The sequence below is a fragment of the Suncus etruscus genome, chromosome 12 (genome assembly GCF_024139225.1).
Source record: "Suncus etruscus isolate mSunEtr1 chromosome 12, mSunEtr1.pri.cur, whole genome shotgun sequence".
Lineage (NCBI taxonomy): Eukaryota > Metazoa > Chordata > Mammalia > Eulipotyphla > Soricidae > Suncus > Suncus etruscus.
This window is the reverse complement of record NC_064859.1, coordinates 90,838,384-90,855,972: the sequence shown is the minus strand read 5'-3', so window position 1 is coordinate 90,855,972 and position 17,589 is coordinate 90,838,384. Positions and strand designations below refer to the sequence as shown.

Genomic DNA, 17,589 nt, shown 5'->3' with positions numbered 1-17,589 from the left:
CTAAGTCATCTGCTAGAGGAGGCCTCAGCACAAGGCCTCAAGGCAGCAGGTGGTCTGAGTAAACGAGTACTGAGGCCCACATTGGGGTCTGACACCCAGGGGGACCCAGGAGGCCAACCACAGCCCAGAATTGCACACGCACTGTTTCCCAGCACTCTTTATTTCACCGTCCCTTGAGGATTCACCAGCAGTCAGCAAGGAAGAACCTTCAGGCCCCTTTGCACAGCCGTGCTGCCTCCCTGGGCCCCAGCACCAGTGTGGTGGCACCCAGGAGAGGATTGAAGGAAATAAATACTGAGATAGGCCCTGGAAGGCCAAGCCCTGGGCCTGACGAGTAGTTCTAGGTGGGAGCCAAGCAGCTCATGAGGCCAGAACCCGTTCACCGTGGTGACCTGTGCAGGAGTGAGCTGCTGCCCACCCACCCTATGCCAGGGACCTGAAATGAGTCAAGGGCACCACAGGTTCACAGCATGTTCACCGGGCTGGGACAGAGACTCCATGCAAGGCAAGTTGGGGCCCCAGGGTCATAGGCCGGTGCTCTGTGTCCCTCACAGTGCAGACAGAGCAGAGCACAGGCTGCCCGCACCAGGGTGGCCATGGCTTCCCACCTGCCAGACAGGCACTTGGAGAACCTGTGCTTATGTCCCAACCATCCTCCCTCTGCTCCCAGCTGGACTTCAACTTGAGAGGTACATAATGTAAGGAAGTGGGTGTCCCTTCTACAGAAAGTGTAAAGGCATCATCAGGCCCCAGACACAAGCAATATTGCCTCCTCTGATCCTGCCTACCTCAGACAAGCCCCTCCTAGCCCCAGTGGGCCTCCAACCCCAGCGTCCCCCACAGCTCCTGGCAGCCTTAGTTCTGACATCACCTCCCATTTGAACTTCGGGGGAGCAGAGCTGGGTCTGGCTGGGTCTCATGCTAGCAGTGTGGCTGCCAGGAATGCCTCAGATCTTGGGGCGCCAGCCTTTGATGAACTGCATGATCTTCTTGACCTGAAGCTTGGTGAGGTGGAAGTCGTCTGCCAGGATGTCCTCGCTGAGCTGCACAAAGATGCTGCCATCGATGCGTTCCCGGGCGAAGAAGGTGACCACGTCCTCCGAGAGCCCGATGAAGCGCAGGCTTCGTGACACCTCCTCCAGGGACAGCGCAGACAGGTCTGCGGGTGGCTGCCAGGACGCTGCCCCTTCCCGGGGACTGGCAGGAGGCCCTTCCAGGCGCGTTGGTGGAAGGAGGACTCTGGGGCCAGCCCCAGGTTCCGACCCCTGCAGGGCTGCCGCTGGTGACAAGGAAGCAGGTTCAAAGACCTTGGGAGGTCCAAGGGGTGAGAGGCGGGGTCCAGGCCCAGGAGCCCCCACAGCCCTGGGCTCTTGGCAGCGAAGCAATTCGGGCTCCGAAGAAGAGCCCTGCCCCAACTCAAAGGGATCAAAGGGCTCCAGGACCGGCTCCTGCCACTCGGAGGAAGAAGAGGATGAGGTGGGGCAGGAGGAGGCGGGAGCCGTGCTGTAGGCCTGGCCTGGGGAGCCTGGGCCTGGGGAATATGCAGCATTGGAGGTAGCCGGGGTTCCTGAGGTAGCAGCAGGCCCAGAAAAGGGGTTGAGCCCACCAAATGGAGCAAAGCGTTTCTGGGGGTGCGAGGACTTGAAGAGAGGCGGGCAGCTGTGGTAGGCCTTGGCAGGGGTGTCGGCCCCCAAGAGTGAGGCAGGTCGGCCGCTCAGGGGCTCCGCAAGGGCTCTGGCCACCTGGCTGGGTTGCGTGGTGGACGGAAAGGCCCCGGGCCCCTGGCGACTGGATGACTCCCCCGCCTTGCAGTCTCCCCAGGAGCATGGATAGCAGTAGAGGGAGTAGGCATCAGGCGAGGGCGAGCCACTGCCACTGCGGGAGCCAACCCTGTGGGTAGACAGGTGGGTGAGGGGGGCGAGCTGGAAAAGCCGCAAGCAGCTCATAGGAAAGCCAGAATGAACCAGAACCACACTGACCAGTGCAGCCGCCTCCGGGACAGGGCAGTCCCTGGGACCCCCATTTCTTCCCACATCTCCTCCACCCCAGGAACGAAGCAGTTCAACAGAGTCCCCTAAGCATGAGAGGTCAGGTTCATAGGCTCCAGGCCACACTGTTGACACAATGGTGCCCATGGGGTCCGTGGTTCTCAGAGATGCTGCACATAAGCAGACCCCACTGGTGGGCTCAAGGGCTGACCCACAAACCCCGGTCGGCCTTGTATCACCTGCAGTGGCCCCTAGACCCTCTGGGCATTGCTTGAGAGGCCTTTGATCCCCCATTTTGTTTGTTTGGAGAGCCACACCCAGTGGTGCTCAGGGATCACTCGTGGTGCTGATGCAGGGTCGGTCATTTGGGGGTTCTGGAGATGACCCCCAGGTCAGCTGCTTGCAAGGCAAGCACTTTAGCTACTGAACCATCTCACCCACTCCAGCCCATCCCTGCAGTTGAGTCCCCTCATGAGGCCACACTTAGAGAAGCAGGCTGGGGCAGAAGGTGGCAGCAGAGGGCACTGGATGCCAGGCTGGGCCCAGCCAGCAAGGGCAGTGCCCCGACCTCTCCTTCCACCCAGGCTGCCCTGCCCCACCTCCCCATGCCAGCCAGGAGCCCCCCACTGCTCACTCACCCATCTTGGAGGCCGGAACAGTAGTAAGAGAGGCTGGAGCTGGGGGAGTGGACAGGCTGCAGCTTGGGGAAGCGTGGGGGTACCGGGGGGCTGCTGGACAGCCAGCTACAGCCATTGCCACCCCGTGGGGGCACGGGCGGGGCGTTGAGCAGGCGGCACTCTTCTTTCACCTGCAACAGGGACCCAAAGTGACTCCTCCTGGCAGCCAGCAGGGCAGTGTCAAGAGGTACTTGTACCCTTGGACTTCGTCATCCCACCTGCTCTCTGGCCGCTGCCTCACACCCCACTCTCCAGCTCTTCCCTCAGGGACTCCATTCTCCTGCAGCCTGGGAAGTACACCCTTTAGGTGAGCCATAGCCAAAGGGTTCGGGGAGGGTCGGCTTGGGGTGGGGGTCTCCCCAGATAGGAAAGAGAAGGGGTATCTGGCAAATCCGTTTTTGTTTTTGTTTTGGGGCCACACCCGGTGGCGCTCAGGGATTACTCCTGGCTATGCGCTCAGATATCGCTCCTGGCAGGCTCGGGGGGTCCATTTGGGGCGCCTTATGCCTTGCGCCACTGCTCTGGCCCCTGGCATCTGGAAATTCTGGACTTAGACCCCGAGTGAGTGAGTGAGTGAGTGAGTGAGTGAGTGAGTGAGTGAGTGAGTGAGTGAGTGAGTGTGTGAGTGAGTGACCCTGGCTGAAAGAATGCGCATTCATTCCGGGCATTCCTGGAGATGCTCTCGCAAACTCTGAGACTCCCCCAACGCCCAGTTCCAAATGCTCCTGCGAAAGAGCCTCATCATCCCCTCTAGAGGCACCTGGGGGGGGGCACAGACAGAACTCACATTCTGCCACTGGAAGACCCAGACTTGGGTGGGGTCTCCCCGCTTTTCTCCACCCAACCGCCTCCAACTTCCAAGCTCCACTCACTCACCGCCTCGGACTTGGGGGGCACGGGAGGCGCCTCGGCAGCGGGCTCCAGGCGCGGGGGAGGCCCGGTGGCCCCGAAGGAGATGAGATCGGGCCCGGGCAGGGTCCGGGGAGCGTCGGGGGCCACCTGCTGCGCCCACAGCTCCTCGTAGGGGATCTCGGAGGCGGCGGCGGCGGGCTCGGGACTCGCGTAGTCCTGGTCAGCAGGGGTCGGGGGCGCACGGGGGGCCGGGGCCGGGGGCGCGGGCAAGCAGAGGCGCGCGCGGCGGGGGCTGGCCCCGTCGTCGGCCAGCTCGGGGGGCGCCTCCCGCACGGCGGTGGAGTACTCGTCGGGGTCGAAGCGCTCGCGGCAGTACGAGGCGCTGTCCCGCACCAGGCGCTCGACGCGGGGGTCCCCGGCCAGCAGGCCCTGGGGCAGCGCGAAGCGCGGGGTGTCGGGGAGCAGCAGGAAGTGCAGGGGCGCGGGGCCCTCGCGGCGCAGGGCCAGCCCCAGCACCACGGTCTTGGAGATGATGCTCACCAGCTTGTAGCGGTGGCCCTCCCGCACCGGGTGCAGGTCGTAGGGGTTGCGCGGCGGCCGGCTGGGCACCAGCACGTTCACGGGCAGCCGCACGCGCTCGATGATGGCCCGCACCGTGTGCTCGCCCTCCTGCATCTGCAGCTCCGATGGGCTGCGCGTGCTGAAGCGGCCCTGGCACTGGAAGGGCAGGCTGAGGCTCTCGTTGGTGCGGTGGTTCATGCAGATGAGGCAGGGCATCTTGCCCTTGAGGGGCCGCGCGCCCCCGCCGCCCCCCGCGGACCCCGGGGCCCCTGGGCCGCCCCCCACGCCCGCCGCCAGCGCGCCCGCGCGGCCCAGTTTGCGCAGCAGCGTGGTGAAGCGCGAGCGCTCCTTGGGGCTCTTGGCGCACAGGATCTCCGCCTGGCCCATGAGCGTCAGCTCGTCGCCCGCGTGCAGCGTGAAGTTGTACACCTCGCTGTCCTCGCTGAACTCGCCCGACACCACCTGCGGGGCCCAGGAACACCCGCGAAACCGGCCTTAGCTGGGGTGGGGGCGGGTGCCGGGAAGGGCCTTGGCACCCTTGGGCCCCCTCTCCAGGACTGCGATCAGGCCAGAGGCAACAGACTGAAGATTAGATAGATAGACAGACAGACTGACAGGCAGGCGGGCGGGCGGGTAGGTGAGTGAGTGGGTAGGTAGGTAGGTTAGATACATACATAGATACATAGATGATTGATAGATAGATAGATAGATAGATAGATAGATAGATAGATGATAGATAGATAGATAGATAGATAGATAGATAGATAGATAGATAGATAGATAGACAGACAGACAGACAGATAGATGATAGATAGATAGGCAGATAGACAGGCTGTGATCATATAGACAGACAGATGGACAGACTGCGACCATAGGCTGAAGATTAGATAGGTGATAGATAGATAATAGAAAGATAGATAGATGATAGATAATAGATAGATGATAGATAATAGATAGATGAGATGATTGATAGATGATAGAGATCTAGATAGGTAGACAGATAGATGATAGATAGATGAGATGATTGATAGATGATAAAGAGACATAGATAGATAGGTAGATAGACAAATAAATAAATAGACATATAGATACAACAGATAAATAGATGATAGATAGATAGGATAGATGAGATAGACAGATAGATAGATGATAGACAGATAGAAAGTACATGCCGCTGACCAATAGTAGATAGATAGATGATAGATAGATAGATAGATAGATAGATAGATAGATAGATAGATAGATAGATAGATAGATAGATAGATAGATAGATAGATAGAACATGCCACTGGTTGAGTTAAAATACTCTGCACTGGGCTGGAGAGACAGCATGGATGCTAGAGAGATGCATGCCTTGCATGCACAAGGACGTTAGTTCAAATCCCAGCATCCTATATGGTTCCCGAGCCTGCCAGAAAAGACTTGGGTTTAGGGGTAAGGAGCCCCATGTCCACCCTGGAGTGTTCACAGTAGTCCAGCAGATGAGTTAAGTTGCCACCAAGTAACTAAGTGCTGTATTTAAGTTGACCCAAAACATAAGAGGAATGGATTCTGGGCCAGTAAGGAATGTGCCTTACATGAAGTCAACCCAGGCTCAATCCCTGGCACCACAGATGGCCCCTGAGTATAATTCGCTGTGGTCCAAAACTGGAAGAAAAGGGGAGAGACACTGATAGTTTCCTAAGGAATGAAGAGGGGAAGGGAAGTTGGGAGTGTGGACCATTCTGCATGTCTATAATATTGGGTCTTCACCTTTGTCAGCTTTAGGGCTAAATTTATTGAATGCAAATTACCATTAAATAAAAAGGACTTTAAAAGAAAATAAATAAGTAAATAAATAAATGGTCGTTTTCTTGGGACTGAGTCCATTTTTTGCATGCTGGGGATCTGTATCACCAGGAGTAGACCCCAAAAAACAGTGCCACGAGTCGCCCACTGCTGAGTACCACCGGGGGTGGAATGATAATCACATTCTAACCCAGGTTGGAGACCACACTGGCCGAATGAATATTTTGCATGCTGAGGAGCTGGGTTTATTCTCCGAGATCCCCAATCACCAGCAGGAGGGTATAGAGCCAGGAGTCACCCCCACTTCAGCACTATTGGGTGTGGCCACACACACACACACACACACACACACACACACACACACACACACACACACCAGAAAAAGTTCTACCCACTCAGTAAGGCGATTGGGAAAAGAAGCACATTTATAAAGGGGAAGGGCTTAGTGCCTGTCTTTGATGCAGCCATCCCAAGGTCAATCCCCAGCATCTCACTTGGACCCTCAAATCCTTCCAGTAGAGTGATTTCTGAGGACGGAAATCTGGGAGGCCAGAGTCTCCCCTGAGAGTTTCCAGGTATGCCCCCCCCAAAAAAACAAAAACAAAAAAAGAAGAACCATCTGAATACAAGTGGGGACTATTTGTGCCTAACCATTCCACATACACACACATACACTCCTGCCCTTCCACCTCCTGCAGGAAGTTCCCCCATCTCAAGGGCCCTGAGCCCTGATGTGCCCTGGCTGGCCAGAAACCACATTCTGCCTTTTGCCTCTGAGACAAAACCCAAAGGCAATCCACCCACCAGGGCAGTGGAGGTGGGCCAACTGACCTTGACGCTGAACGTGATGGCCTCCATGACAAAGATGCGGTCAGGGAAGACACTGGCCACCTCTTCGACGCTGCTGAAGTACCGCACTGGCTCCCGCACATCACGGGCCTGCTCCAGCAACTTGAACTTCCCTGCATGGGAAGGAACACAAGCTGCTGGGAGCTGGGCTGCCTCCCAAAAGCCTTCATGGGTTCCCCTTCTTTTGGGGGGGGCCATACCTGGCAGTGATCAGGGTTTACTCTTGGCTCTGTGTTTAGAGGACCCTGTGTAGTGCTGGGGATCAAACCCAGGTCAACCACATGCAAAAACAAACGTCCTACCCACTGCACTATCTCTTCGACCTAGGTGTTCCCTCCTCGCTCTCTTCATCTCAGTCAACTTCTCTGGAGCAGGGGGGACCAAAGGGCAGGTCTGAGCCAGCATAGGATGGAAGCTTGAAGATCCCACAGCCCTACACAGAGATCCCTGGTATGTGATTCCCCTGTAAAGATTTTTTTTTTGGTTTTTGGGTCACACCTGGCAGTGCTCAGGGATTACTCCTGGCTCTATGCTCAGAAATCACTCCTGGTAGGCACGGGGAACCATATGGGATGTCGGGATTCGAACCACGGACCTTCTGCATGAAAAGCAAACGCCTTACCTCCATGTTATCTCTCTGGCCCCGGAAAATCCCCTGTAAAGATTCTTGGGGGCATGTGATGAGGCAAGAAACTGCCCACCCAGAGACATCCAAGTGTAAAGTGTTCCCCAAACACTCAGACACAGAGCTGGTCTTTACCAAGCATCGGTGCGGCCTGGGAGACTTCGACTCTATCTCAGGGCAAGACCTAACTCCATCCTCTGGAGGCTCAGATTAAGGAAGGGTGAAGAGCAATGGGTCGGCCTGTCAGGGGAAGCACCCTTGGCACAGGCCCTGGAGGCCCGAGACAGCCACTCAGGCCCATATCTGTGGGGTCTGTCCTGGGTCACTTTCCAGACCCTCCCAGATCCCCACCACCATCTAGACCAGGGGTCTAATATCCAGTGGGCAGAGCCTTCCCCTTCGAAGAAGACCAGCACCCCCCATGAGGACTGGGGCATGGTGGGTTCCGAGCAGGCCCCACCCAAGTTTCAGAGGACAATGACACAGTGCTAGCAGGTGGCCACCAGGTGAGCACCTGCAGGAGACAGATGGAAGCTTCTGGAGCAGGTGAGGGCCAAGAGAGGACAAGAGGGCTGGAGCCACTTCTGGGGAAGACAAACAGGAGATTGCCTGGCAGAAGGTGCAGAATAAGAGGTCAGAATAAGAGCTACATGCACTGTGCATAGAGCAGCCAGGGATAGAAGAGGTGACAGCTTCATGACAGAGCTGAGCTCTGGCACTCAGAGGGGAGCAGTGAGAGTGACAAGAGCGAGTTCCAAGAGATAAACTCAATATTTTCTTTGTTTGGGGGCCACACCTGGCAATGTTTAGGCGTTACTCCTGGCTCTACACTCAGGGATCATTCCTGGCGGGACTCAGGAGACCGAATGTGATGTCGGGGATGGAAACCAGGTTAGTCATTTGCAAGGAAGGTGCCCTCTCTGCTGTACTATCGCTCCAAGTTTTGCATAAGGGAGACCCCCAGATAATCCCCTCTCCACACATGTGATTCCCCAGCATAGCCCCCCAAGCACTATTGGGAGCACAGAATAAGGAGCACTACTAGGTGTGGCCCAAAACAAAATTACTGAAGAGTTTTCCAGAAGGAATATATTCCTTGTGGTCCAGGGTAAAACTGAGAGACTGGGGTTAGCAAAGGCCTGGGTACCAGACTGATGCTAGGATTTCATTTCTGTTCCCTAAGATGCCAACACAGGGCAAGTTATAAGCACTTTGAAAGGGAAGTTGGGGTGGGCCACTCCTGTTCTGTGCTTGGGGACTCCTCCTAGCAGTGAGTCTGTGCTCAAGGACAGCTCCTGGCAGTGCTCAGGGGACGGTGTAGTGCTGGGATCAAACCACGGTCAGCAGCAAGCATGCACCTCCCCCCCCTTACTGTCCCTCTGGCCCCCAGCATGTGCTTTAAAACGAGAAAAAATCAAGAGCATTGCAAAACTTTACAAAGATACTGCTTTGAGATTGTAGTAGAGGGGCCGGGGAGGTGGCGCTAGAGGTAAGGTATCTGCCTTGCAAGCGCTAGCCAAGGAAGGACCTCGGTTCGATCCCCCAGCGTCCCATATGGTCCCCCAAGCCAGGGGCAATTTCTGAGCGCGTAGCCAGGAGTAACCCCTGAGCATCAAACAGGTGTGGCCCAAAAAAAAAACAAAAACAAAAACAAAAAAAGAGATTGTAGTAGAAGGACCAGAGGGTGGGATGTTGAGAGACTGAAGCTGCCACTATTTGGGGGCACCCAAAACAGGAAAATATGGGAATATGGGGGTGCAGGACCCAAGCCCTGATGGAGTTTAGCCGAGGCCAGCCCCCATGGAAGCTTGGGCTGTGGGAAGGACGGGAAAAGCAGGACAGGAGAGGGACCAGGAGAGGATCTCGGGCATCAGGACAACCTCTGAACCCGCATACTTAACACACAGGGCTCCTGGAGCCCCCAAAGCAGACCAGAAATACAGACTGAGTGCCTTCCCATGCAGAAAGAGACTGGTCCGAGAAAGGGGGACTTCATCCTAACAGGCCACCACTCTGGAGCAGGTCTGGGGGTACAGGAAGCAAAGGACAGCACAGCTTCCACTGGGCAGAGAGACGCCCCTTCTGCTCCCCCACATCCCCCTGCCTCACGCAGCAGCCAGGCGGCGAGCAGCGAATGGCAGCTGGCCCCATAGGGAGCACCGGAGCGGGTCTGGGCTGGCGGGAGGGAGGATGTGGCCGGAGATCGATGTAACCATGACAGCCGGCACCGCCCCTTGGGCCTCAGCCGGGTCACGGCCGCCTAGAATAAAGGGGGACCCCTGGGAGAGGGGCGCGGCCCAGGAAGCTTCCTCCCTTCAAGATGCAGCCTGGGGGGGGTGCTTCATCCCTAGCCTCCCCAATTGTGCTCCTTGGGCAGCCGATTCAGAGTCTAAGGGGACCACACTCCCGGTCTCTCATGTGTTCTGCAGGGGTCCTGGTCAAGCTCCCCTTGGGGAAGAGATGAGGCTGGACACCCCCCAATGCCTCTGCCCACTCCCGCTGCCCTCCTCCTTCCCCTTCCTTGTCCCTGCGGTCCCCAGCATCATTATTCATTCATTAGGATAGGGGGCCCTTCCCCTTCTTCTTCCTCCCCTCCTAGTCTGCCAGTACCTCCTTAGGCAGAACTGGGGTGTGACACCCCTGCAGGCCAGCTGTCACCCCGACCACCGGCTAGGGTGGGGGTAACTTACAAGAAAATGACAGTACCATCCATTCCTCTCAGCACCCTGGAAGACTCAGAGGCAATGAGCCCCCAATACCTGGAGATAGATATAGGGCCACAACGAGCAGTACTGCGGGTGGGGGGATGGCCCTGCAATGAGCAGTGACACTGCCTCTCCAGTACCGTACTCTGTACCCCTTAAGTCACACCTGGATTCCCAGACTTTGGAGAACACACAGAACAGGCTGCTGCCCCCAACCCCTTTCTTCCAGATAAATCTTTTCTTCTTCTTCTTCTTTTTTTTTTTTTTTTTTTTTTTTTTTTTTGGTTTTTGGGTCACACCTGGCATTGCTCAGGGGTTACTCCTGGCTGTCTGCTCAGAAATAGCTCCTGGCAGGCACGGGGGACCATATGGGATACCGGGATTCGAACCAACCACCTTTGGTACTGGATCGGCTGCTTGCAAGGCAAACGCCGCTGAGCTATCGCTCCGGACCCTTCTTCATTTTTTTTTTATTGGTTTTGGGGTCACATCCTGCAGCGCTCAGGGTTTACTCCTGGTTTTACGGTCAGAAATCGCTCTAGCAGGTTTGGGAGACCATATGCTGGGATTAGAACCACTGTCCTTGTGCATGGAAGGCAAACGCCCTACCTCATGCTATCTCTCCGCCCCATTTTCCAGATTTCATAATTTTTCCCTGGGGGGAAAGGCTAGCCTGGAGACCCCCATGGAATTCAATCCTAGCTCAGCTGGCCCTGCAGGGTGTGGCCCCCCCAAGGGCAGAATAAAAAAAAAACGAAAAGGAATGATCAGATAGCCCGGAGTGTGTGCCAGCTCGGAAGGAGCCTGGCCCAGTTTTGGGGTGCAGCACTCATGCTACACAGAAGTCTGGGGACTCCCCATAAGCACAACAGGCAAGTCTTTTTTTTTTTTTTTTTTTTTTTTTTGTGGTTTTTGGGTCACACCCGGCAGTGCTCAGGGGTTACTCCTGGCTCCATGCTCAGAAATTGCTCCTGGCAGGCACAGGGGACCATATGGGACGCCGGGATTCGAACCGATGACCTTCTGCATGAAAGGCAAACACCTTACCTCCATGCTATCTCTCCGGCCCCACAACAGGCAAGTCTTAAGAGTCCTCATTTTGGGGGCCAGAGAGATAGCACGGAGGTAAGGCGTTTGCCTTTCATGCAGGAGGTCATCGGTTCGAATCCCGGCGCCCCATATAGTCCCCCGTGCCTGCCAGGAGCAATTTCTGAGCCTGGAGCCAGGAATAACCCCTGAGCACTGCCGGGTGTGACCCAAAAACCACAAAAAAAAAAAAAAAAAAAGAGTCCTCATTCTGGGGCCAGAGAGATAGCATGGAGGCAAGGTGTTTGCCTTGCATGCAGAAGGATGGTGGTTTGAATTCCGGCATCCCTTATGGTCCCCTGAGCCTGCCAGGGGCGATTTCTGAATATAGAGCCAGGAGGAACCCCTGAGTGCTGCCGGGTGTGACCAAAAAAAAAAAAAACAAGAAAAAGAGTCCCCGTTTTGGCCTGTGATTCGGGACAATTCACTGTCCTTAAACCCTGCTTCCTTCCTGGGTGGGTGGGGGAAGAGAGGAAAGATGGTCTTTGGTCCCGCCCTCGCACAGCTTAGAGACTAGCTCAGAGGAGTTCATTAGCGCCACCTTATTTAAAAGTCTAAAGTGTCACTTCTCTGAGGACAATGAGTTTCACAAGCCGGACGGGGGTGAGAGGCAACAGATGCAGCGGGACAAAGGCTGAACATCGCTCTTTGTTTCTGGGGATGCTGAGATGCAAATCGGGCTTCTCCTGGAGGGTTTTTGGGGAGCAGGGAAGCTCTCCATCAGGGCCAGGTTTGCTGTGTCACTGTTGGCAGGCATGTTTTATCATTATTTTAAAATATATGTATATATGTTTTATTTATTTACTTTTGAGCTGTACAGGGCTGTGTTCAGGGCTTACTCCTGACTCTATGCTCAGCTCTGTGCTTCTGTTTGGGCTGGTTGGAGGCAGCACAGGGATGGAACCAGAATTGGCAACATGCAAGACAAGCATGACGATCTGCTGAACTAGCTCTCCAACCCTCTCATTGATTTAAAATCCTTGGTAGTTGGAGAGAACAGAAGGTGTAAGTCAGTGGCTTTGCATGAGGCTGGCCCTGGTCTGATCTCTGGTCCTTTTGGTCAGAGGTGTGACCTCTGAGCATAGGAATAAGAATAGGGCATAGCTAGCTGTGACCCTTCCACCTAATAAATTTGTTTGTTCCAGTTTTTGTTTGTTTTGTTTTTAGACCACAGCTGGTGGTGTTCGGGACTTAACATAGCTCTGTGCTCTAAAACCACAGAGTATGTAATCTGTGTGACGGTGGGGGGGACTATATTGAATGTCAGGGATGAACCTAGGTCAGTTATTTGAAAGTCAAGACCCCCACTACTATTGTTCTGGCTCCCTCTCCAATTTAAAACAAATAAAATAAAATATTTTGGAGGATAAAGTAATAATACAGTGGTAGGGCATTTGTCTCACACATGGTTGACCTAAATTCAATTCTGGGTATCCCATAAGATTCCCCCAAGTACCACTAGGAGTAATTCCTGAATGCAGAATAACTCTTTTTTTTTTTTTTTTTTGTTTTGTTTTGTTTTTTTTGGGCCACACCCGGTAACGCTCAGGGGTTACTCCTGGCTATGCGCTCAGAAGTCGCTCCTGGCTTGGGGGACCATATGGGACGCCGGGGGATCGAACCGCGGTCCGTCTCCTAGGCTAGCGCAGGTAAGGCAGGCACCTTACCTCCAGCACCACCGCCCGGCCCCGCAGAATAACTCTTAAGCATCTCTGAGTGTGGCCAACCCCTCCACCCCAAATAATAAAAAAATGAAAATAAAATAGTTTGGCAGTCACAGAGCTATTACAGAAATTAAGAGAACTACCTTATGCAATTGTACAGTGGCCTTGCACAGGGATGGACCAGGTTTAATCCCTGGTACCCTATATGACCCTCAAGCTGCTAGAAATGATCCCTGAGCACAGAGCCAGGAGTAAGCCCCGAGCACCTCTGGATGAGGCCCCCAAACAAACAAAAGGAGCTCCCTAACCGGTATGCAGCCATGGGATGAACCCTGGCTTGAATCCAGGACACCACATAGAATTCCCTAAATGCAGCTAAGCGTCATCAGGAGTAACCTCTGGGCACTACTTGGGAGTCACATACCCCCCCAAAAAAAACAAAATAATAAACAAAATCTTTCTTTTGGAGGTGAAGATGTGGTTTGTTGAGTGCTAGTTCTGTGTGTGTGTGTGTGTGTGTGTGTGTGTGTGTGAGAGAGAGAGAGAGAGAGAGAGAGAGAGAGAGAGAGAGAGAGAGAGAGAGAGAGAGGCCCTGGGATCCTTCCTGGCATCATGAATACAAAACCAAGTGAATCTTTCTTCCTTTGCTGAATGTGTGTGTGTGTGTGTGTGTTGCTGTGAACCTTTTATGTTGCACCCAGGTTTACACAGGGGAGGCCTAGGCCTTATCACGGAGCCACATCCCTATCCCCTAAAAATCTATTTTGAACAAAACTGGAAATCAGAACTTTGCAAACCAGGTACCAATACACACAGGGGCCCAAAGCTGGGTGTAGCCCACTGGACCCAACTCCCTCCCTGCCCCCACTGAAGCCCCTGCTTTCCTCCCCTCCCTCCTTGTGTCCGCCCAGCCCCTGTGTCATCCGGGGCCAGCACACCTGGGTACTGCAGGGGGATGTCAATCTTGGGCCCAATGACGTAGTGGCCCTCCTCCAGCGTGTGCGCTGTCACCGTGGTCCACTGGCGACAGGAATGGATGAGCAGGATGTCGCGCTCGCTGACTCCCTCCGCGTACTCCCCTGGGGCGAGTGGGAAGGAGCTGCATCAGCAGGGCAGAGACAAGGGGTGACCTGTCCTGAACCCAGTCTGTAGGGTACCTGGGACAGGCCCCAGGGGGGCAGAGGGACAAGTCAGGGGCTTTCTCGGGGATTCAACGCCCTCCCCCCATTACGGCCCAGTATCCGGTCATCAGAGAGCTGTGGGCGGACAGGAGCTTCTCAGAGGAGGAACAGAGAGAATTCTGCCAGTTGGAGGCTCCAATGAAAGGGACCTGGTCCCCCACATCCCTCCACCCGCAGGCTCTCAGGCCATGTAGGGGGGCACAGGGAGGGCAGCAGAGCAGGGTCTGAGGGTTGCAATCCCCAACTAGGCTGTGCAGGATTCATCCTCCCCAACACAGGATGCCAAGAGCACTCAGAGGAGGCGGCACTTCCTGGCTGCACCCCCTGCCTTTAGGGGATCCCCAAAGAAAGGAGAAAGTCTCAGAGACCTCTGAAGCCCACATCAGGGGCTCACTCTGGAAAACAGAGCGGTTCTGGGATGGGGCAGCAGGAGGAGCCGCTCAGGACAGCGCTCAGGGAGAGGTCTGCGCCCCAGGCTCCAGCCCGGCAACAGTTTCCAGGGGAGCAGGGGAGGTGGCCCGTCTCCAGGCTGCAGCTGGTGGCCCAAGTGGGGGGTAGGAGAGGCTGCCCGCCTCCCCCCCGCCTCTCAGCAAACTTCACTTCTCAGCCAAATGGGGGTTTTACGAGGTCTATGCACTCGGGGGTGGGTCTGGGTGGGGGGTACCAGGAGCTGGAGGAAAGTCTGGTCCTATGGGTGGGTGGGTGGGGGGTGTCACTGAGTCATTCTCAGCGCTTAAGTCCTGGTCCCCAACAGCACTGCCCTATCCAAAGCCAATGAATCCCCAGGCCCACAAGAACAGGGACTGTCGCCCCAAAAAGACACATTGGACCCCGCGGTCCCCCCACTGCAGGCTGAGAAGGGCCACACCAGTTGCGCACTGGCTCACCCAAGGAGCTCCGCAGTCTTGCTTTTTTGTTTGTTTGTTTGTTTGTTTGTTTGTTTTGTTTTGGGGCCACACCCGGCGGTGCTCAGGGGTTACTCCTGGCTGTCTGCTCAGAAATAGCTCCTGGCAGGCACGGGGGACCCTATGGGACACCGGGATTCGAACCAACCACCTTGGGTCCTGGATCGGCTGCTTGCAAGACAAACGCCACTGTGCTATCTCTCCGGGGCCCCGCAGTCTTGCTTAAGCTTCAGAGAAGCCAGTGGGGAGACAATAACGGGCCAATAAGGGGGTGCTCAGGACCTAAAGGTGTCTCCAGGGCGCTCCAGGACTAGGGCGCACAGCTGCTTTGGCACAGGTGCCAGAGGACACGCAGCCGGGGATGTGAGCCCCAGGCCGTGGCACCAAGGGTGGGTCACACGCTGGCCATCTGGGCTGATCATCCAGCCAAACCGTGGGCGCCCTGCACCCCGGCAGGTCCGGACACTCCCTCCCTCGGATGCTCCCAGACCCACTGGGGCTGCAAGAAGGGGCTCCAGGGCCCCGCGCAGGGGAGCAGCCTGCAGGACCCCCATTAGCATGCAGGGAAGCGAGTGTGCCAGCCAACCCAACCCGGGCCAAACCCCTATTCTTCTCGCACACAAAACCCCCAGGCCTGGCTGCCAGCCCCGGCTCCGGCCCTTCCCCCAGCAGAGGGGCCCCCTCTCTCCAAGCGGCCTTCCCCACTGGAGAACCCCCAGGAGTGGGGGAGAGTCAGGAGAACTGGGGGGCCCGCTCCCTGGACTCAGACTGACCCTGGGGGGTGTCCCTAGGGGTCCCCCAAGTTTCGGAGGCGAAAAGAAGGGTTGGTTCCAAAGAGGGGCGCAGCGGGGTGGGGGGCAAGACAGGACGCGTGGGGGATTGTTGGGATCCAGGCGAGATGGACCCAGACAAAGAGGCCGAGGGGGGCGCGGTCCCGCAGGTGGGGACCCCCGGGGACCCGGTGCACAGACGGGACGGCCGCGAAGGTCTCCCCAAGTTTGCAGCCAGAGCTGCCCAGAGCGCATTCCCGCTGCAGACTCAATGCTGCTGCCACTGAGTCCCGGGGTTCTTCGGTCCAGGAGTCCAAGAGAAGCAAGATCCTCTGCTGGCTGAATTGGGGAGCCCAGATTTCCCACCCCGGCACCCCAAACACTCCAGGGGAGTGGGAGGAAAAAAAACCCCAAGGCGCAATCGATGCGCGCTGGGCACCCGGGCTGCATCCTCAAGGCCTCCCTGGCACCTTGCCTGCAAGGACACCCCCGTCCCCAGCTCCCTCTGGCCCCCCTCCATCACCTCCCCGCACCCCAATACCTGGGCCGAGGCAGGCGAGCGTGGGCAGGCGGCAGCGGCTGACGATGAGGTCGAGCGGGAAGGCGCCCAGGCTCCAACGCAGCCCGGCCAGCCCGGCCGCCAGCTTGTCCATGGCATGGGGCGCCCCGATTCCGCCGTCCCGGGGCCCCGACGGCCCGTTACGCGCAGCCCCCGCCGCCTCCTCCCGCGCGGCCGCCGGGCCTGGCTGGGCATCACGTGGCCCGACTCCCTCGGGGCGCAGGCCCCCGCCCCCAGCCTCTCCCCAACTCCGCCCCCAACACCCCCAGGCCTCACCCCACCTCCCGCCCAGCCCCTGGCCCGGCCCGGCTTGGTGACAGACCCGAGGACCCTCTCCAAACCATCCAACATCTCACCCACTCACCCACCACCCTGCAAGCGGTCCCCAGCAGGCTGGACACACACACACACACACACACACACACACACACACACACACACACACACACACACACACGCATTGCACACCCCAGTGCTGTCTCCCCTGCAGTGTGTCTTCCTTCCCAGCTCGCCTCTCCTTTGGACCCCTCTTGGCTCAGGCTCCGGAGCACCCCCCTCCCTCCCTGGGAGTCCCTTCCAAGTGGCCTCGGTCCAGCACCTCCCCAGCCAGGCCTGGCTGGTCCCCGGTTAGTCCACTGCGCCCTCTGCAGCGACCAAGGGCTGCCTGCAGGCTGCTGGTGGATGTGGCCAGTCTGGAGGGAGTGAGGGAAAGTAGCCCTGGTAGTGGCCATTAGGCTCTTGAGGAAGAGTCCTTGATTCCAGGGAGGTGACTCACGCACCAGCACAAAGTTTTCCCAGCTGAAGGGATGGCACCAGGGTCAGAGGACCCCAGCAGAAGGGAAGGAACTGAGTTGAAGAGACCCTCTGGGCAAAGAAGGGAAGCCATGGCCCCAGCCCAGTCTTCTCGGGAGTAGGGCAACATAACTGTGTAACCAGACTGGATAGGGAAGAGGTGATGACTTCAAACCAAGGGGAAACCTCTCAGCTCCTACAAGCAGCAGGAAGGAAGAGGGGGGCCAGGGAGAGATTCCCAAGGGCTGAGCAGGTGCCATGAGTGGGTGGGTGAGTGGGAAGCCAGGGCAGAGGCCACCCCCTCACCCCCAGGCTTTGTGGGGATGCACTTTATTGAAATCTGATATTCCCTGATATATAACATTGAGGAATATTGGCTACTGTGTTCTGCAACATGGGAATGTACAATGTAGTGATCTTAGAATATTCTCTAGAGGGGCTGGAGAGATAGCATGGAGGTAAGGCATTTACCTTTCATGCAGAAGGTCATCGGTTCGAATCCCGGCGTCCCATATGGTCCCCCGTGCATGCCAGGAGCAATTTCTGAACACGGAGCCAGAAAAAACCCCTGAGCACTGCCGGGTGTG

General features: G+C 56.7%; 1 protein-coding gene across 1 annotated transcript; it reads right to left on the bottom strand.

The window, feature by feature from the left end:
• Positions 1–142: 142 nt before the first annotated feature.
• On the bottom strand, positions 143–16,304 carry GAREM2 (GRB2 associated regulator of MAPK1 subtype 2). The gene is made up of 6 exons (XM_049784468.1): positions 16,193–16,304; positions 13,734–13,874; positions 6,698–6,828; positions 3,542–4,540; positions 2,627–2,796; positions 143–1,890 (listed from the first exon to the last, which is right to left on the bottom strand). Exons 1-6 carry the CDS (start codon positions 16,302–16,304, stop codon positions 948–950), a joined length of 2,496 nt encoding a protein of 831 aa, XP_049640425.1. The 3' UTR covers positions 143–947.
• Between the last annotated feature and the right edge of the window lie 1,285 nt (positions 16,305–17,589).